This window comes from Trichosurus vulpecula, chromosome 4, assembly GCF_011100635.1.
Source record: "Trichosurus vulpecula isolate mTriVul1 chromosome 4, mTriVul1.pri, whole genome shotgun sequence".
In the NCBI taxonomy this organism is placed as follows: domain Eukaryota; kingdom Metazoa; phylum Chordata; class Mammalia; order Diprotodontia; family Phalangeridae; genus Trichosurus; species Trichosurus vulpecula.
Genome location: NC_050576.1, coordinates 129,178,600 through 129,199,936, shown reverse-complemented (window position 1 = coordinate 129,199,936; position 21,337 = coordinate 129,178,600). Strand labels below are relative to the sequence as shown.

The following is a 21,337-nucleotide window of genomic DNA, read 5'->3' as shown; positions in this document are numbered from 1 at the left end:
GAACTGCTTTTTCTTGCCACTTTTATGCGAAATAATTTACCCCGTTCTATCTCTCCCTTTCTCCCTCTCTCAATATATTCCTCTCTCATCCCTTAATTTGATTTTATTTCTTTTAGATATTATCCCTTTATATTCAGCTCACCCTGTGCCTTCTCTCTCTCTCTCCCCCCTCCTCTCTCTCCCACTCTCTCTCTCTCTTCCCCCACATACGTATATACATACATATACACACACAAACACATATATGTGTGCATATTCCCTTTGGCTACTCTAATACGGAGATCTCATGAATCATACACATCATCTTTCCATGTAGGAATGTAAACTTCAACTTGAGTAAGTCCCTTGCAATTTCTTTTTCTTGATTACCTTCTCATGTTTCTCTTAATTCTTGTGTTTGAAAGTCACATTTTCTATTCAGCTCTGGTCTTTTCACTGAGAAAGCTTGAAAGTCCTCGATTTTATTGAAAATCCATATTTTGCCTTGGAGCATGATACTCAGTTTTGCTGGGTAGGTGATTCTTGGTTTTAATCCTAGCTCCACTGACCTCCAGAATATCATATTCCAAGCCCTTCGATCTCTTAATGTAGAAGCTGCTGTATGTTGTGTTATCCTGATTGTGTTTCCACAATACTCAAATTGTTTCTTTCTGGCTGCTTGCAGTATTTTCTCCTTGATCTGGGAGCTCTGGAATTTGGCGACAATATTCCTAGGAGATTTCTTTTTGGGATCTATTTGAGGAGGTGATTGGTCGATTCTTTCAATTTCCATTTTGCCCTGTGGCTCAGGGCAGTTCTCCTTGATAATTTCATGAAAGATGATATCTAGGCTCTTGTTTTGATCATGGCTTTCAGGTAGTCCAATAATTTTTAAATTCTCTCTCCTGAATCTGTTTTCCAGGTCAGTGGTTTTTCTAATGAGATACTTGACATTGTCTTCCACTTTTTCATTCCTTTGGTTCTATTTTATAATTTTATAATATCTCGATTTCTCATAAAGTCACTGGCTTCCACTTGCCCCAATCTAATTTTTAAGGTAGTATTTTCTTCAGTGGTCTTTTAGACCTCCTTTTCCATTTGGCTAATTCTGCCTTTCAAGGCATTCTTCTCCTCTGGCTTTTTGGAGCTCTTTTGCCATTTGAGTTAGTCTATTTTTTAAGGTGTTGTTTTCTTCAGTATTTTTTTTCGGTCTCCTTTAACAAGTCCTTGACTTGTTTTTCGTGGTTTTCTCGCATCCTTCTCATTTCTCTTCCCAATTTTTCCTCTACTTCTCTAACTTGCTTTTCCAAATCCTTTTTGAGCTCTTCCATGGCCTGAGACCAGTTCATGTTTTTCTTGGAGGCTTTTGTTGTAGGATCTTTGACTTTGTTGACTCCTTCTGTCTGTATGTTTTGGTCTTCTTTGTCACCAAAGAAAAATTCCAAAGTCTGAGACTGAATCTGGGTGCATTTTCGTTGCCTGGCCATGTTCCTAGCCATTTTACTTGACCCTTGAGTTTTTCGTCAGGATATGACTGCTTGTAGAGTAAAGAGTACTATGTTCCAAGCTTGAGGGGATGCACTGTTGTTTTCAGAGCTGTTACAGCCAGCTCTGCCGCACCACCACTCCTCCTTCCCCAAGAACCCCCAACCCGTACTGTACTCAGATCTTCAGCAGGCTCTACACTGCTGCTCTGATCCGCCTCTTAAGTCCTACCCCCAGGTGGGCCTGGGGCCAGAAGCAACTGCAGCTGCAGTTCTGTAGCTGCTCCACCTCTGCTGCCCCAGGGGCGGTGGCCAAACCTTGAACTCCTTCTTTCACACTGTCCCCAGCAGCTTTTCCCACTAACCTTGTCTGTTGTCTTTGGTGTTTGTGGGTTGAGAAATCTGGTAGCTGGCACAGCTCACTGATTCAGGGCGCTAGGGCCCGCTTCACCCAGCTCCCTGTCTGGTTGGTCCTGCTGCCGCCCACACTGGGCTCTGCTCCACTCCACTCCCAGCTCCATGCTCAATAGACCTCATCCAGGATGTCCTGGGCTGGAGCCCTGCTTCCCTTTGCTATTTTGTGGGTTCTGCAGTTCTAGAACTGGTTCAGAGCCATTTTTTTTATAGGTTTTTGGAGGGACTTGGCAGGGAGCTCACGCTAGTCCCTGCTTTCCAGCCGCCATCTTCGCTCTGCCCCCCAGAATGTCTTAGCTAGACAGGAAACAGTCAATAAATGTTTATTATTTCAAATAGTGATCTCCTTTGCCTCCTCAGCAAGTTGTTTCAACTTTATAATGCAGGTGTTCTTGCTGGATTTTAAATCCATTTCTGTTCTGTCCTTAGTAGAAATAGATTCTCCAGTAAACCTGCATACTAAAATGGTTCCTGGAATGACTTCTATATAATTTTCTTGGGCAAGCCTCTGACAAAACCATGTAGAGGAAGAATACCAGCTGAATTGGTATTTTCTGCCATAAAATCTCCATGAACTAATTTACCATTGGGATGCCCTCCTTTGGATTTCTCTTATGTCCAGAGGAATCTCATCATCCAGCAAGATCACAGCAGCCTTGGTACTCAGGCCTCCTTAGTACCTTCTGTTCCTGGGACTTCTCTGAAGAGTGGAATAGAGAACTCCTCACAAACCCTCTATTTAAAGAGAGTAGGCAGGCCAGCCATCTCTGCATTTCCTGTCTAGCTGTACTCCTTTGGGCTTCTCCATCAGGCCTTTCCCTTCCCTTTCCCCCTTTTTTTGTCATCCCCAGTGCTTAGCACAGTTCCTGGCACATAGAAAGTGCATAATAAATGTATATTGATTGATCTGTTTTGATTTTTTTCCTGTTGTTTTTGTGCCTAGGTAATAATTCTGTTTTATGACCAGACTATATAAATAGCATGTTGAATATATGTGTCACAGATTGCCATTTAATAATAACAATAACATCAGTAATTAAGCATTTATTAATCACCTGTGTCCCAGGTTCTGTGTTAAGTACTTCATTATTATTATCTCATTTTATCCTAAAAAGTATTTACTCTATCCCCATTTTACAGATGAGGAACCTGAGGCAGAGTCACATAGCTAATGAGTGTCTAAGATTATATTTGAACTGAGATTTGACCTCTTAGCCAACCTTCTAGCAGTAACAAGGCTGAAACTGTCTTCAAATACTTTGTAGACTAGTAGAACCTTTTAGAGCTTGCAGTCCTCTGGTATAGACTTTCAGAACCCAGGGTCACTGTCATACCAGGATGCATCACTCAAGTAGAATTTTAATGGGGAAAAAATAACTATAATACAAGGCAATATTATAAAACAAAATATGACAATATAATAAAGAGACTTGTAGGTATATTCTTAGTAAGAAGAACAAGATAAAAATAGGTTCATTGGGGTAGGTGTTATATAGTTACTACATATATAGAGAGAGAGAGAAAGAGAGAGCGCGCGCGCACGCAGGACTATATATTTTATAGTAGAAAACGTCTCAGATTTATAGTTGTGGACGTTAAGTGCTTTAGGATTTAAGAGGAGGAAGAGACTGATTCTGGCTTACCTTCTGACACTCCTGTTCTGTAATAATAATAATACGCTCATCTCAGCTGTAAGTTTTTCAGCTCTATGACATGTACTTCATCTGAACCAAGAGAACTACTCGGAGCAATTGTGGGTTCTCCTCTCCTTTCTTATCATGGACACAAATTACCTCTTAACCACATTGTTTTGTACTTTCTAGTCTCGTGGATTCCCCTCCCCCCCTCGTTTTTTAATGGAGGAAATGGAATCAAAATAGGAATTGAAGAGTTTGAGTTCTCTCTTATATTAAAATTTTACCAAGTCTCCCAAATATTGAAACATACCTAAAAAGGTTCTTTTGTTGTCCTTTCCATTTTTCAAGCTTTCAACACATTCTGGGATTCTGCCCTTTTGGTGCCATTCTAGTATCTGTCCCTCGGTTCATTTTACTTCTTCATTTCTGTACATGCCCTTTTAGAAAGCCTCATCAGAAAGCTCCTGTGGCTCTTTGCTCCTTTATATGTTTACCTCTTTGCTTTCTCATCAAGAACATTCATGATTATGTTGTTGGACTTTTTCTAGAGAGCTTCTCTTTATTGCCTATCCTTTCCTTGTAGGTTCTTAGACCATGGAATTATGCTTATTATTTTATAAAGTCAAGGTTACGGCTACATTCTCCATGGCTATCATGAATTCTAAGGTGTCAGTAATTTTTTCTCCAGTTACTTACTGGGCAGAATAACAGTTTTCCTTGTCACTTTGTTGTCCTTCTGAGAAATGAAATAACCAGTAGGGTGGTTAGCCACAACCTGGGTTCTTGTGGTGACCTTCACTTTCCACAGTTCACTTCCCCTAGATCTTTGGGGTTCAAAGTGCTGTCTTCAGGGCCATTTCGAGTATTTGAGAACAGAGAGATAGGGACCTCAAAGGACCCAGGCCTTGGCTGTTATGGTCTGAATACTTAGGCACATGCTGTGTAGCCACTCCTGTGGGGCTTTCAACTCCCCACCCTGGGCTTTTCTGACCACTGGGACTTTCTCAGGGGAATGTTGTCGTCTTGCTTCTTTTAGACACAGAGCCTTGCTGGTTATGTATGTCTGATATCTTGTCATGTTGGCATTGGCTTGGGAGTGGGTGGGGAGGATATCTTTTTTGGACTTCTGGTTGACTTTTGTCTTTCACTTCTGGGATAGACAAACTATTTTCTCTCATTTTTCTTTAGATTTCTTGTTAATTATTCGGTCTAGTGCAAGTTTCAGAGTTTTGTTGGAATTGACATAAGGGAATTAGGCAGCTGTCTCCCAATTCAGGTGGCCATCTTAGCAGGATATTGGTAGTATTGTTAAAAAAAAAAATCCCTCAACTTGAGCTATCTCCTTTTTTTTTCTTAACATACACATTTAGTATGTTGGGCAGAGTGAATCAGCTGTGCGACAGGTTTTCCAGCGTGCCAGAAATTCAGCTCCATGTGTCATCTTTTTTGATGAAATAGATGGATTGTGCCCTCAGAGAGCAAAAGTGGAGGTAAGTCTGACAGATGACAAGCTCTTTTATTTGTTTCTATTTGTATCTCTTTTTAAAAGTAGGTTTGCAATGTTCTTTTATTATTTTAGAATATGAGTTTGTGAAGTATTATCAGCTTTTTTGTGAAGTTTTATCAGTTTTTCTGCCGTGCATTACACAGACCCACGATTCTTTTCCCCTCCTTTTACCTTACTTGTATCTTGGCTACTCCAATACACTGCTACCATCTTTTCCAAATTATTGTCAAATTATTTTAGAAAACTGGTTCATGGTCTTCAGGTTAAGAACTTCTGCCCTGAGTAGAGAGAAGCCAAGCATATTATATGCTTTTAGAAGGAAGTTCATTGGATGGTGTATGAAGGCATAATATGTCAAATGGGTACACTACACATTGATTATCCAAACTTTCTTACAAATGGAGAAGACAACATGAGTCAGGTATAAGAATATCAATCACTTGATACAGAATGTAATTCCAGATTTTGGGTATTAGAAAAACAGTGCTTCCTAATCACTGAGATGTGTTGGATATCTATTGTATCTGTATATCTTATGATCTAACATGTAGAGCGTCTAGTGCAGAGTCCCCCAAACCAATTTTTGTTTTTCACAGCCAATAATGTAGGCATGGCTTAAAATCCGGACTTTGTACTTAGCCACCTATATAACTTTGACCAAGTCCTTGGCCCTGATTTGGCTTCAGTTTCCTCATTTATAAAAATGAATAGGCTTGACTAGATCTCTGAGACCTTTTTTCAACTCTAAAATCTAAGATTATAAATAGTATTCAACCTATTCCCTGTTACCATTAGAACAGTGACTATTGAAGGCTAACTCCATAGGAGGAAGAGGACTCTATAACCATGACCTAAATTATGCATTACTATATCATACTTTATTACTGAATTTTTTTATAGCTACCATGGTGTTAGGCCCATCTGTTCTTTATTATGTGCTGCATTCCTGGATCCCTTCCTGAATTTTTTTGGGCCTATTCAGCACCAGACCAATATTTTTCTCTATAATACTAATATTTCTTATGTTATTAGTAAGAATTAAATTCTATAGTTTTTATAGCTATTACCCATTTGATGGAGAACCACTTCTTTTTTTCTTTCCAGTTCTTTTACCATGTAAAAGCGCTGCTACAAATATTTCAAAAATAAATTTTGGGGCAGCTAGGTGGCGCAGTGAGTAAAACACTGGCCCCTGCAGGAGGACCTGAGTTCAAATCCGGCCTCAGACGCTTGACACATTTACTAGCTATGTGACCTTGGGCAAGTCACTTAACCCCAATTGCCCTGCCTTCTCACCTCCAAAAAAAATAAACAGCTTTAAATAGTTGAAAGAAATTTATTTTTGTTTCTGTGGGTGAATTTCTTGGCTGAATACCCAAGGGTGAGATTACCAAAGCAAAGAATACCAGATAGTTGAGTTACTCGTCTTGCATAATTGCAGATTAATATCCAGAATGGTTAGATCAGTTCACACTTTTACCATTGGTGGTGTTATCTTCCTATAATCCTTCCGTCATTGATTATTCTTGCTTTTGGTCATGTTTGCCATTTTGTAGGATATGAGGTAAAATCTGAGAGTTGTTTCAATTTGCATTTCTCTGTCTATCAATGATTTGACTAAAAGAAGGAAACCCAGCGAAGCAAGACAACTTTGAAAGCTATGTGTTAAATTTACAATAAAATTTTAAAATAAAAAAGGTCTACATAATAGACAAATCTCTTTTGCTCTTTATGGAAATTCTCATTTTATTTGGAGTTTTTTAATTCCAGAATTAAAAAAAAAATAGTAAAAAAAATTATTAGTGATTTGGAGAATATTTTCATGTAGGTATTTACAGTTTGCAGTTCTTTTGTAACTTCTTTGTTCATACCTTTTTATGACTTTTTTCTTGATAAATAGTTGGGACTTATGTGTCAATAGTTCCTTATGTATTAGACTTTTATCAGTGATCTTTGAGGTAAAGGTCTATCTGCATTGACTTTGTGCAAAAACCTTAAAATTTTCTATAATCCAAATTGTTTGCTTTGTCTTTTGTGATTTTTTTTCCACTTATTTAATAATTTCCCTTTAACAATAATTGTGAACCTTCTTCTGTTCTCCTCAAAGCCTTTTCAGATGTGATTTATATATTAAATATCCATAAGATTTATATGTCCATTTGGAACATGTCATGATATGTGTGGTTTAACATCATCAGTTTGTGCAAGTATGCTCATTAGCACATGCACAAAGAATTTGTTGAGATTTTAAATTTATTTTTTAAAGCATTCACTCTATTGAATTAGTCATAAGGGATGTTGTTATTATTCTTCAGACTAAAGAAACTAAAGCTTAAGTTTTTAAGAATTAATAACTAAACTTTAAAAGATATTTAGCATTTGCAAAAAGTTCCTTTAAACAAACCTTTCCCTTACTCTAAAATAGAGAACAACCTTTCAACTATATCTTCTTCACTTAAAAAGCATCTTTTCCAATGGACTCTTTCCTCCTAGCCCCACAGTTTGCCAGGAAAGATGGGTGGTTGAATTCATGGACATTCATCATAGGTGAATTCTTTTTAAAAAATTTTTTTGCCCATACCAGCCAAAATCCAGAGGCCACATACAGTGAGCTGCTGCAGCAAGGAAAAAGTTTCGTGGGATAAAACCATGTAGATGAGTTTTCTTTGACTTTACTAAAGCCAATTGGGTAGAAAGGAATGGGGCAGACAGCTCACCTACCCCCCAAATTTGGGCTCTGTCAGGATGAAGGTTCACTAGAGCTGATGGTATAGAAAAGGGCTGTTGAAAGGCATTAGACCTTTTTCTTCCTCCTGCCCCAGAGCCTTGTGGAAACAGCAGAGGAAAGAAACAGGAGTAGCAGCAGCAGTGACTACACCAACTGGGTGCTTCTAGATCCTGGCAAAAGTTGCCTCTTGGTCTGCTGGTGCAGTCAGGTGTGCCTAGGCACATCTACCATAATCTGTATGCAAGCCTGTGGCCAGGATTCTGGGGTAAACAGGATTTCTATCTGTCCTTTCCTTAGTTGTTAATCTTGCATTTAATCTCTTTATCAGTAATATGAAATGCTAAACCATGCAATTTAAAGTGGCCTTGTAGGCATTTGTATTCTCAGGAATATAAAGGGAGAGTTAAGGTTAGATGTTCTAATGTTAGCTTCTGTAAAACTGGACCTCCTGGGACATGAAGTGTATCAGACTTCAGTTCTCATCCTCTCCATCATCAAATTCACATCACAGAGCATCATTATCATTGTGCAAGGAGATTTTAAAAGTACCAAAATCACACCCCAGCCTGAAAATTGATGCTGAGATAGTCATTTCCTGAATTTCCTGCCACGGCATCTTTCAACAACATTATGAAAGTAGCACCCTTACTTCTGTTTGAACAGAGCCCCATTAAAAAAGGTATTGACTAGACCCCTGTGAAGGAGGTGCTTTTTTTTTTTGTCATAGTTTGTGCTAAAGGAGAGGTGGTAGAGCAAGGTACTATCTAGGACATTTGACTTCTTAAACTGACTTTTGTCAGGGCATCCAAGAAAATTTAGTCAGTCAGTTGAGCTTTTTACTCACCACCGTGACCACTCCATTTCTTCTCCTTCTTGCCATACCCTGACAAAGACTACATCCAAATACTGGTTTTTCTTTGCTGGGAAATCTAAATCTGCATGGACATGTTAAAGGCATAGAACTCACAGATGCAGACCTCAGAAAGATGCTTTTGGTTTCTATATCTTACTACCTCTTAGACATTGCAGTGGAACAGCCAACTCTTTATCTAAACAACATTAAGAAAAAGAAAATCACATATAAGTTTTTGTTGGAAAACTTTGTTAGGAAACTTTTAAGATTTTAATGTAAGTTTGAGAATTCTAAATCATGCAGGCTTTTTCATCTTAATCTTAGGCTAGACCTTCCAAAAAAGTTCTTTGTGGATGACACACATCGCTTCGACTAGATTTTCTGCTACAAAAATAGTTAATTTTAATTTAACAGACATGCTGTTTTGTGATGAATTTTTCTGCCTTAGGTTAATAAAATGTGATGGATTGTGTTTTTTGTTTCCCCTTATGTTTCATGGAAGCCCATTTCTTTTTCAGTCAGCTGTCAGTGACCGGGTCGTGAGTCAGCTTCTTACAGAAATGGATGGTGTAGAATCACGGCAACAGGTTTACATTCTGGCAGCCACCAACAGGCCAGGTGAGAAACGGGATCTAAAAGGAGACAAAAAGCTTTCAGAGCTTAGAAAAAGGGTGCTTTGCTTAATTTATGGTAAACACAGATAAGTTTGGGTAGCAGATGTTTGGTTCATCTCTTCAACTATTTGTTGAATGCCTACTAAATGATGCCAGGAAAAAAACAACAGTTTTTGCCTTCCAGGAATTTGAAAATAAGATCTTGAACATTAAGGTACTGCAGGAAAAAGAAATAACTCAATCAAGATTATATTTTTTTCTGTCTACTCATCAGTCTTACTGCAAGTTGATACTGTTATTATTCTATACCTTAATCTAGGATCATGTTTCCAAAGAAAGATTAAGAGCAGAATGTCTTATATTTTTTCCTCAAGAGTATAAAAGCAATATAAATCTGAAAAACTCTTCCTACTTTGATCAGTTATGGCAAGATTGTGTCCTAAGACCATGACTTCCTTTTAAGTATATTCTCATTCATACTTATCCTACTTAAGCTAAGCATAGACTTTCCATGGTTTAAGAAACTGTTGTTGCCAGAGCTGGGCAGGTAGAAGGGCAGCAGAAAGTAGGGCTTTAAGAGAACTGAGATGTAGTTTGTTGTTTTTTTTTTTTTTTTTTTTTTTTTTAAACCCATTTATTATTTATTTAGTATTTTTAATTTTCAGCATTGATTTCCACAAGATTTTGAATTACAGATTTTTTCTCCATTTCTACCCTCCCCTCCACTCCAAGATTGCATATGTTCTGATTGCCCTGTTCCCCAGTCAGCCCTCCCTTCTGTCACCCCACTCCCCACCCCCCCATTCCCTTTTCCCTTACTTTCTTGTAGGGCAAGATAGATTTCTATGCCCCATTGTCTGTATATCTTATTTCCCAGTGGCATGCAAAAACAACTTTTTTTTTTGACATCTGCTTTTAAAACTTTGAGTTCCAAATTCTTTCCCCTCTTCCCTCCCCACCCACCCTCCCTATCAATGCTGAAAACTGAAACTATTAAATAAATAACAGGAAAAAAAGAAAGTCCTCTATTTTATTAAAAATCCATATTTTGCCTTGGAGCATGATACTCAGTTTTTCTGGGTAGGTGATTCTTGGTTTTAATCCTAGTTCCATTGACCTCCGGAATATCATATTCCAAGTCCTTCAGTCCCTTAATGTAGAAGCTGCTAGATCTTGTGTTATCCTGATTGTGTTTCCACAATACTCAAATTGTTTCTTTCTGGCTGCTTGCATTATTTTCTCCTTGACTTGGAAACTCTGGAATTTGGTGACAATATTCCTAGGAGTTTTCTTTTTGGGATCTTTTTCAAGAGGCAGTTGGTGGATTCTTTCAGTTCTCCAGCTCTGTGCGATAGACCCTTCCCAGCAACCATCCAGGCTGTCCTGGGCTGGAGCCCTGCTTCCCTTTGCTCTTTCGTGGGTTCTGCAGCTCTAGAATTTGTTCAGAGCCATTTTCATAAGTGTTTGGAGGGACCTGGCGGGGAACCTAAGCAAGTCCCTGCTTTCCAGCTGCCATCTTCCCCCCCCCCCACATGTGCCATCCACTTACCTCTGTCTACCCTTGTTCTGTATCTACTACAAACTGCAACATTTATGGTAACTACATGTTGATTTTTTTTTGTTGTGAATCTCAAAATTGAGCACTGTAAGCCCTATTAAGTTTAACCAGTGAGAATCGCTAAGAAGCACCTTGTAGTGCCCTGGAGTTTGTCCTCTTTATGCATTTCAGTTTTGTGCTTTTTCCCCTCACATGTGACTCAGTAAGCATTTATTAAGCACATAGTGTGTGTCAGGCACTAGGTGAGGTGATGAGAATACCAGTACAGAGCATGGGAACAATCTCTCCTCTCTGGGAACTTAAATTCTAGCCAAGCAGTAAGTACATGCATGAGCATGTACACAGTCAGTATAGGAGAAGGATTACAGAATAGCTGCGGGAAGGGGTCAGCATTTAAGAGAGTATCAGAGAAGCCCTATGTAGAAGGTGAGGCTCAAGCTGTGTCTTGAAGGATGAGAAGAAGCATTCTCACACGTGGAAGTGAGGAGGAAGTGCATTCTATGCATGGGGGGCAGCTGGGACAGAAACACAAAGGTGGGAGTGTGAAGGACAGGCAGGCCATTTTGGTTGGATCACAGAAGGGCAAGTAATGTACAGTGAGACTGGACATTTAGGTTGGCACTGCATGGCAAAGGCCTTAGTTTGTATTTTATCTTAAAAACAATAGGGAACTCCTGGCATTTACCCATAAGAGTTTAGAGGAGTGACTAGGCCAGACAAGGAAGATCACTTTGCAGCTGCTTTGGAAGATGGAGTGTGCTGGGGAGACTCCTTCAGCAGGAATACCAGTTGGGAGGACATTGTAGTAGTCTAGGGGGAAGGTTGGGCAAGCCTGAGCTAAGGGAAGGGGTCAGATACAAGAAATGTTGTGTGGTGGTGGAAACTGCAGGATTTGGCAATTGATACGGGGCAGGGAGAGTAAGGATAATGCTGAGGTTACAAAAGAGGGATACCAAAATAAAGGTGGTGGAATAGGTAAATTTGGAAGAGAGGTTGATTTGTGGGAGGGTGAGAGATAATGCATTATGCTTTAGAGTTTGGATTTTGAGATGTCTTTCGGACATCCGGTTTGAAATGCCCATTAGGCAGCTGCTGACATGGGATTGAAGCTCAGGGGAGAGATTTGAGCCGGACACTTAAAGTTGTGAATTAGCTGCGTAAAGATGATGATTAAATTCCCAGGAACTGATGAGATCAGCTATAGCAACAATGTAGAGAGACAGAAGGGTAGCCAGGACAGAGCTTTGGATGATGAGCCAGTAGAGAACACTGAAGAGGAACATTAAGATGGGAGAATCAGGAGAGAATAGTGACATAAAGAGAGAAGACATTATTCAGAAGGAGAAAGTGGGGGGCAACAGTGTCAGATGCAGTGGAGAAGTCAGAGAGGATAAGGACTGAGAAAAGATGATCATGATTTGGTGATTAAGAGATTATTGAGGGGGTGGAGCCAGGATGGCATAGAGAAGGGAGAATTTTTTCTGATTTCTCCCGAACTCTCAAAATAGCCTTAATTTTTATTTATTTATTTTTGGTTTTCAGCATTCACTTATATAAGATTTTTGAGTTCTAAATTTTTCTCCCCTTCCCTGCCCCCTCCTCAAGACAGCATGTAATCTGATACAGGCTGTACCTATACAATCATATTAAATGTGTTTCCACATTAGTCACATTGTAAAGAAAAACAGAACCAAAGGGAAAAACCACAAGAAAGAAAAAAAAAAGTAAGCTTTGATCTGCATTCAGACTCCATAATTCTTTCTCTGAATATGGATGGCATTTTCTTTCTCTAGTCTTTTGGAATTGTCTTAGATCATTGCATTGCTGAAAACAAAACAGCTTTAAAAAGCACATATAGAGAGGATAACCAACAAAAGTTCACAACAAAAGTGAGTCATTTTTCCAACCTGTGACAGCCTAGGAGGACAGAAAGAGAGATCTGTGGACACTGGAGTGTGGGCTGGCCAGGAGTAATGCTGTTGGCTTTGGAGGCAGCAGCAGCAGCCGTACTGATAGTGGTTAGGGGCAGTAAACTGTGTTAAGAACACCTAATCATAAAGAGATTCTGGGGAATCCCTGTGCTAGCCCTGGGTGCAGGATCAGGCACCATTTGGTACCCCTGTTACCCATTACCCAGTTGTGGATTGCAGTTCTGGGCAGAGATTGCAGTTGTAAGGGAGCCAAGGCCCCACCTGTGTGAGAACAAGAACAAAGACTGAAGGGCAATGACCAGAACGCTTTCCAGATCATACCACCATGTAAGCACTGAAAACTGAGTAGCCTCCAGCCTTCGCTGTGAAAGCAGCGGGACTCAAATGTGAGATGATGAGACTGAACAACCTACTCCCAGAGGTGAGCAGAGCCCACCTCTAGTCTGATCTAGACAAGAAGGTTGTTACTAGGCCCCCTGTACTAAAATTTTTTGGACCTAATGTTTAGCTTCTTTTTCCCATTCTCCTCTTTTATTTAATCCTCTATCTTTTGTTGGCTTCAAAGAAGAAAAACCTTTATAGAAAATACTGAATAAAACTTTACAATGACATGCTTTTATAATTAATTTTCTCAAAGCCCTTTTCAAATATTTAAATTAGCCCACATATTACTTTAGTGAAGTAAATTATAGATGCATGGTAAAATCTTCATTTTTCTAAGGAAACTGAAGTGTGTGTGATTTTTAAAACTGTCATAAACCAAGTATTGGACTAAAAAAAGAAAATCAGACTGCCTGGCTTCCTTTATTGTGTTTTGTCATATAAATCATACTTCTGCCTCTTGCTTTGTTCTTTGGTTTGGAAAAATGGCCCTTTGCCCTCTCCATGCATTTCAACCCCGCCAAATACTTTGAATTCTCAAGGAGGATCATAGCAAACTGAATTAACAGTGGACAGTAATTCATGACAGCTATGTACGTATGTACTCCAGAGAAGTTATTTGGCAGGCACAACAGGTGCAGGAATGGAGTTTTACCTTTTATCCAACTTTAATCTTTCTGTAATGGAGCTCTGAATCTGTAATGCTCCATAAAATATACTGTTTATTGGCCAAGAACAAGTGAAACATTGGATGTGTTCTCTCGTGAATAATTTTTAGGAATTACATTAGATTTGCTAGCGGTGCTAGAGTGAAATGTTCAACCATTCACATAATTTTAATGAAGATAATTTTTTGCCTTATAAGCTGATCAAGATGAAGTGCTTAACATCTTTTTTTTTTGTTGCTATAATCTATCTTTATAGAGTTCAACTTAAAATACCACACACCTCATAAAATACAGCCCACAGTTAGTAATTTTTAGTATTCCTGTAAAGTGAATTCATGACATACCATTATGTCTCAAGTTACAGAGGAAGGAAAATTGAATTAAGTGATTTGTCAAGAGGCACACAGATAGTTGTGATTGAGTTGAATTACCTTTGGCCCCTGCTCTTCAAGCTAGTGGTTAAGACCTTCAGGTTACCCAATGGGGAATTCTCCTGAAGTTTTGGCGATCAGAAATAACAGTTCCAATCACCTGTTAATAACAGACTGTTACAAGAGCAAGAAGATAACTTCTTATTAAAGCAGCTGAATTTATTGTATACCTTAAATTTTAAAAGGGGCAAGTTGTATGTGGTAGAAATTCAGTTTTATGTGCCATGCTCTTTGTTCTGTTCTTTTATGTGAAAACGCTTGTGTTTGTTGGTTCTCGTAAAGTTTAGAATATTAAAAAGAAAAGAAAAAACAGGTAGGAAGGTAGGAAAGTTCACGTGGGATTGTGTGTAGGAAATTGTTTCAGATTGCTCCAACTGCTAGAAAGTGGCCATTAGAATTCTGTAGTATATAGAAAAATTTTCCGTGAGTATCAGATGAGAGGAGGAGACAGTTGGGTGGATATTCCCTGACAACCTAGTTGCAGTATATGGGGCCCTGGCTTGTTCTTCTTTACATTTGTGTGCCCTGCTGATCTCTTGCTGGACCAGAGTGGTTTTGCTCTATATGTCTCTAACTGGCTATTGGTTTGTTTGTGTGTGTGTGTGTGTGACCATGTTGTTAAATATCTAGGGCATGTTTTTACCAAGGGAATACAGATTGGCTGTGATAGAAGACAGCGAGTCAATAGAAACTGTCATGGAAAATATTCTCAGCTACTCCCTTTTCTTGGGGCACATGGGGAGATAAAAGCCAAGCAAAGCATGTAGGCTTCTCATCACCATCATGCAAGTCAAATGGGGGTGGGGGAGAGACTTGGCCAATATTTTAACCAATAGCCAGTCAGTAGTTAATATCCTTTCTAGTAAACTGTCTCATTTAGAGCATAACCCCGGAAGAAACATTAAAAACCTATAAATAGTATTGAGTCCAAATCAAGCTTATTCTTGCTAAACACAAAACAGCTATTTTTTTTACTCGCACTATCTCTATCAGTGGTATTGTTAATCAGTCATTGCTCTGTTTGAAATGTTGGTAATTATCTTTGGCTCTTTATTTCAGTTACCAGGTCCTGTGGATCATATTCTTCCATATTTTTACCTTCCATCATTTCTGTGTTCCCACTTGCGTCCATCAGATAAAGCTCACTTCTGCTCCCTTTTACTATCTCCAAAAATTATACAGTTGTAGATTTCAATATGAAACAATCCATTCCATACTTCTCATTGTATAGGTGAAGATGTTGAAGCCTAAAGAAGTACACAGAACAGTAACAGACTGCAGCCATACTTTTCTTTTTATTCAGGTCAACAAACCTTTATTAATATCCTACTACAAGGTACTGGGATAGTTGTTCTTCCTGTGTTAAACATAGATAATCAAAACCCTATTACTGGAGTAAAATTCAGACTCCTTTGCCTAGCATTTAGGGCCCTCCATAATCTTAAACAATCCTACTTTCTTGTCCTAAAAATCATAATTCTCCCTTATATGTGTTCTGTACTCTTACCAAACTCAACTTATTCCTGTACATGCTTTGTTTTACTGTTTCCATACCTCTGTGCACGACAGCCCCTGTGCCTTGAATGCCACCCTTCACACAATCCCCACCCTCATCACTACTAGCTTTTTAAATGTTTATCTGTCCTTTAAACCCCAGTGCAAATGCTTCTAGGAAGCCTGCCCCGATCTTCCCCACCCCTCCTGTATCAGCAGTGATATTCTCCTCCCTCAGACCTCACATAAAGCTATGCTCATACTTCTCTGAGACAGTAGAATGGATACTGCCTGTTATGAATTGATTTGAAGTCAGTGAACCTGTATTAGAACTTAATAGTCATCCAACTAAGTGACTATTCTGGGCCTTAATTTCCTCATATGTAAAGTTAAAAGATGAAATGAGATAACCTCGAAGGTCCCTTTCAACATTAAAGCTATGATCTTATGGCATACTTTTATATTTTTTAAATGCTTTTAATACTATGTATTTGTCCTACCCCCATTAGACAATAAACTCCCTAGGGGCAGAGACGTTGTTTATTCAAATTTTGTATCTCTTTACACTGTGGGTATTTAATAAGTAAATAAATAAATTTAATAAATAATGTGGCAAATTCAGTGTTACTAAGTGAAGCAAAGCATTAAACTTACCACCTGAACTCTTCATCCTGTCCTTCCAAATGTCAAATAATAGCTTTAAATATTAAAGCAGTTTTTAAAAGAAGGTTCTGTTAATGCCTTTTATTTCTTACACGGACACATTTCCTACTATCTCCTGTTAAAGCTTTTTCATATACTTAATTTCCTTTTATTTTAACAACTCTGTAAGGTAGGCACAATAGATACAGTACATGGTCTGCCCCCACTTTATAGATTGACTTAGCCATATGTTTATGTTTCTTTTTTTAATTAACTGTTACTGTTCAGTCATTTCCGTTGTGTCTGACTCTTTGTGACTCCATTTGGGGTTTTCTCAGCAAAGATACTAGAGTGGTTTGCCATGAGGAAATTGAAGCAAACAGGGTAAAGTGACTTGCCCCTAGAGTCACACATATAGGAAGTGTCTGAGACCCTGGTCTTCCTGATTCCAGACTTAGCACTCCATCCACTGCACCATTTAGGTGCCCATTTTTGTACATATGGCTCCTTTTTCTCTTTCTTTGATTTCTTTGGCTTGTAGAACTAGCAGCCGAATCATTGGGCAAAGAGTATACCCAATTAATGGCTTTTTGGCATAGTTACAAATTGCTTTCCAGAATAGCTGGACCAGTTCACAGTTCCATCAGCAGTGCATTATTAATTTATCTGTTTTCCCACTGCCACTTCAACATTTGTCGTTTTCCTTTTTTGTCAATATAACCAATTGGATGGGTGTGCAGTGGTACTTCAGAGTTGTTTTAATTTGCTTTTCTCTAGTTACTAGTGATTTAGAACATTTTTTTCATTTGCTGTTGATAGCTTAGATTTCTTCTTTGAAAAATGACTATATCCTTTAACTAGAGAACGGCTCTTATTTTAAATTAAATTCAGTTCCCATATATCTTTAAAATGAGACCTTATTTGGAGAAACTTGCTGAAAAGATTTTTCTTCCTGGTTTCCTGCTTCTCTTCTAATTTTAGCTGAACTGGTTTGGATTGTGTAAAAACTTTAATTTTATGTAATCAGAATTACCCATTTTTACCTCCTGTAAAGCTGTCTAGCTTATTTTGGTCATGAACTCTTCCCTATCCATAGATCTATCTAATAGGTAATTTCTTCCTTTATCCTTTGTTAACCTTTATGTCTAAATTATGTACTCATTTTGAGCTATAGAATGATGTTTCTTGCTTTAGAAACCAGTATCTCAATTGTAAACTTCTAATCTGCCACCCATTCCTGTCCCTCATGGCTAACAAATTCTGACATGCACAAGAAATCAGCTCTTTTGGTGAATTTTATTTCCATACTGTGATTTTAAAAGTATAAGAAATTAATAGCCACAGACACTTACAGTAAATAAGAAACCTCATGTTCGTCATATATTTCTATGAAACCTAAAATCCAAGAATGAGACTGAGTAGTATTCCATTAAGAATTTAAGAATTGCCGTGCTGGGCCAGCCCAAGAGGTTGCTGATGACATTAGCTCCAAGGATGTAGTTGCCTTCCACAATATCCTCCTCATAGAACTGGGACTGAAACAACTATGGGACACCAGGAACCACCATTAATCACTGGAAATGATTAAAAATGAGAAAATCTCTTGTTGGTTGGATTACCCTTCTCTCTGTTCCTTATACACTTCAGTTCATCCTTTTAACAATGTTGTACAATTTTAAATAAAGGTTAATATTGTGCAGCAAAAGTACTAAAAATATTCTGAGCCGTAGCTACACCGTTGAAATAAATACATAGTCTTCTAACCTGATAAAAGTAATTTATAAAAATACTATGTGAGGATTGGTTGTGGCTAAGGATACGGTTCCTCTACCTTTCATGGAAATTGTTTTTAGTCGTATTTGCATTTTCTTACTAGATTCTATTGACCGGGCCATCCTGCGTCCTGGCCGGCTGGATAAAATCCTCTTTGTGGGTTTGCCATCCCCTGCCGATCGTTTTGCCATCTTGAAAACTATCACAAAGGTGAGTAAAGGGAATCATGTTTACCATTTGTAAAAGCTGTCTGTTTCAGGTAGAACATCATAATTTAGGAGTACTGTATGTAATGAAAAAAAGTAGTTGAAAGCAACATCAAAGCTTTTTCTTTCTATAACTTTGCCTAGCTCGGAGCTTGAAGTATTTTTCAGAACTGAGAAAGTTTAAATTCCCATTTTCCCAGGCTCAAAATCAGCTAATCAGAATTAGGGTGAATTAGCTAGTTTATTGTTTAGATTTTAATGCTTAATTAGTAATGTTAGCTACTTAAATAGACAAAAAGAACTTTATTAGATAGTGTTTACCTTGAGAAGTCTAAATATAATATATAGGCATGTTATCTTGCTATGTCTGAGCTTAACAGAAATTAGTGGCAATTTTGTTTACTAAAGGGGTAGCAGAATTAGGCGTCTTGTAAATGTCTGGAGTTCTAAACCACTGAATTGAATATTATAGGTTGTTGTATAAGCTGCATTTCGATGTCAGGACTAAAAACTTGGTTTTATAAGACTTTTAAGGATAGTAACATTCTTTTTTTATTTAATTGATGCCTTTCACATCCCAGAATCAGTGAGAACGTTAATGGACCCATATGTACCAGAATATTTATAATAGCAAGGAACTGAAAGCAAATTAGCGGATCCATTGATTACAGAATGATCAAACAAATAGTGGTACATGAATGTAAAAGAATATAATTTATTATAAAACATGATGCATATGGGTACAAAGAAGCAGAAAAAGATTTATATTAACTGTTGCAGAGTAAAGTAATGAGAACCAGGACAAAAAATGTGTGAATGACTACAGCAACATAAATTGAAAGAGCTATATAATGTCAGAATTTTTTGAGGGGTTACTGGATGATTTTTTTCTGATACTTTGTTATAAGGGATCATTCTCTGGATGAGTTAGAGGTGAATTACATTGGGAAATGCAGGTGATGTAAAAACATGATCTCAATAAAATTTTATTTTAGAAAATATCCCAAAAGGGAAACATCATTCGTTTCTGAATATGTCCTTTCCCATCTATCCCTTCCCAACAAGTGTTACATTGTAACAAAAATTTAAAAAGAAAGAGGAAATAAAAAGTGGTTTGACAAAATCAGCCAACACCTTGACCACATCTGACAGCCTATGTAATATTCTATTCCTGGACAGTGAAGGATGAGGATGTAATCTTTAATTTTCTCTGGAGTCAAGCTTGCTTATTACAGTTAACACAATGTTCAGTACATTGTGTATTTTGTTTTCTTGATTATGCTTATCTCTATCAATTCATCTTGGGATTGGTTGTCATTTCTTTTAGCAATATTCTATTACAGTCATGTATCATCTTAGCCATTTCCCAGTCTAGGAGTACTTGATTTATTTCCAATTGTTTGATACCACAAAAAGTGCTAGTGTCAATATTTTGGTATTCTGGGACCTTTCTTTCTAGCTTTGAGCGCATTGAGGTATATATCTAGTAGTGGGATTTTTGTGTCTAAAGATGTGAATGTTGAGTCATTTTTGTTTTAGCATAATTCCAAATTGGTTCCAGAATGGTTCAACCAATTCACAGCTCCACTGACTATGTATTAGTTTGCCTGTCTTCCTGCAGCCTTCCCAACATTAACTATTTAAGTGACTTTTTCTTTTAGGGACAAAATAAATCTTAGAATTATTAAATTGTGAGCTTCTCAAGGGCAAGGACTATCTTTTGCCTTTCTCTGTATCCCCAGCACTTCACAGTGTGTGGCACATAATAGGTACTTTGTTTATCCATTTCCTGTTTACAGGCCTCTTCAGCTTATAAAAATAAATGAGAATTAACATTGACATATCTATCACTTTCAGGTTTGCAGAGTGTTTTTACATTTATTATTTGATCTTCACAACAACCCTATGAATCATATACATGAGGTAGAGATTTTATAGATTGGGAAACAACCCGAGGGAAATTAAATGCCTTCCCCCTGCTCATACAGCAAGTATAAATGATAGAGATGGAGCATAAACCCAAGTCTTTCTGAGTCTCAGTGTAGCATTCTTATCATTATGCCATGCTGATAATACCAGATTTAGCTGTGTAAAGGAAATACTTAGCTGTTTTCACTTGTCGTTAGAATTTGTTTTTTTCCATGAATAACGTCAAAATTCTTTGAAATGTGGATTATTTTCCCTTAGACTGTGTAGAACTCATCACCCATTTCTGGACCTTGTGTCTTTTGAGGTAAAATATTTAAAATATTTTAGGTACCATCAGTTGTGGGCTACCATTTTACGAGTGCCTACTCTCAAAAGGGCATTCCTTAAAAAACCCCACTGAAAAGGGTTCATTTCTCTCTTTCTCCCCCCCCCCCCCCCCTCTCTCATTTAGAATGGAACCACACCTCCTCTGGATGTTTCTGTCAGCTTAGAGGCTATTGCTCATGACCCTCGATGTGATTGCTTCTCGTAAGTGTTTATCGTTTTCCTCCAATTTAAAAGAAGGAATGTTCTTGGTGAGATATTGAAATGTGTATTACTGTGAATGTGAAATTTCATCTGCTGATCTTTAATTCCTGGACTTCCTTCTCCTTGTTTCCATTCTACACAAATTCTGTCTGTCCTGTTTACCCTTTCAACTAATGTACAAAAGAAGATAAGAATGACTGCCAAATTGTTCAAGTGATTAGGAATACTGAAATTTTTCACAGACAGTGGCTTACTGGCCTACTGTTGGATGAATTATTCACCAAGTGGGCTTTTCTATTTTTAATGCTAGTCTTTTTTTGGCTTTAATTTATGATATATTAAGAAATGAAGTATGAATAAATTAGGACTGCAACACATCAGGGGTAAGAGTTACAGAATTTACTCAGATTTCCATACTTCTCACAACTATTAAAATGTTTTGAATTTCAACACTATTGCCAGTGTATTTTGTAATAGTTATTTTATCTTCACAGTTCTTCTTAACAGAAGAATACTGTTAAATTTTTTATCAAATATTATATTCTCTCACATGCAGTAAAAATACCAGAAATTATTTGTG

At 37.8% G+C, this 21,337-nt stretch overlaps 1 protein-coding gene across 2 annotated transcripts in view; it reads left to right on the top strand.

Moving 5' to 3' along the window:
- NVL (nuclear VCP like) overlaps positions 1–21,337 on the top strand; it is a 97,618-nt gene that overhangs the window by 64,323 nt on the left and 11,958 nt on the right. For both annotated transcript variants that reach the window (XM_036757012.1, XM_036757014.1), the window contains 4 exons: positions 4,885–5,004; positions 9,121–9,220; positions 18,198–18,304; positions 20,681–20,757. In XM_036757012.1, the coding sequence (XP_036612907.1) occupies positions 4,885–5,004; positions 9,121–9,220; positions 18,198–18,304; positions 20,681–20,757 (404 nt within the window). The remainder of the gene's footprint in view (positions 1–4,884; positions 5,005–9,120; positions 9,221–18,197; positions 18,305–20,680; positions 20,758–21,337) is intronic.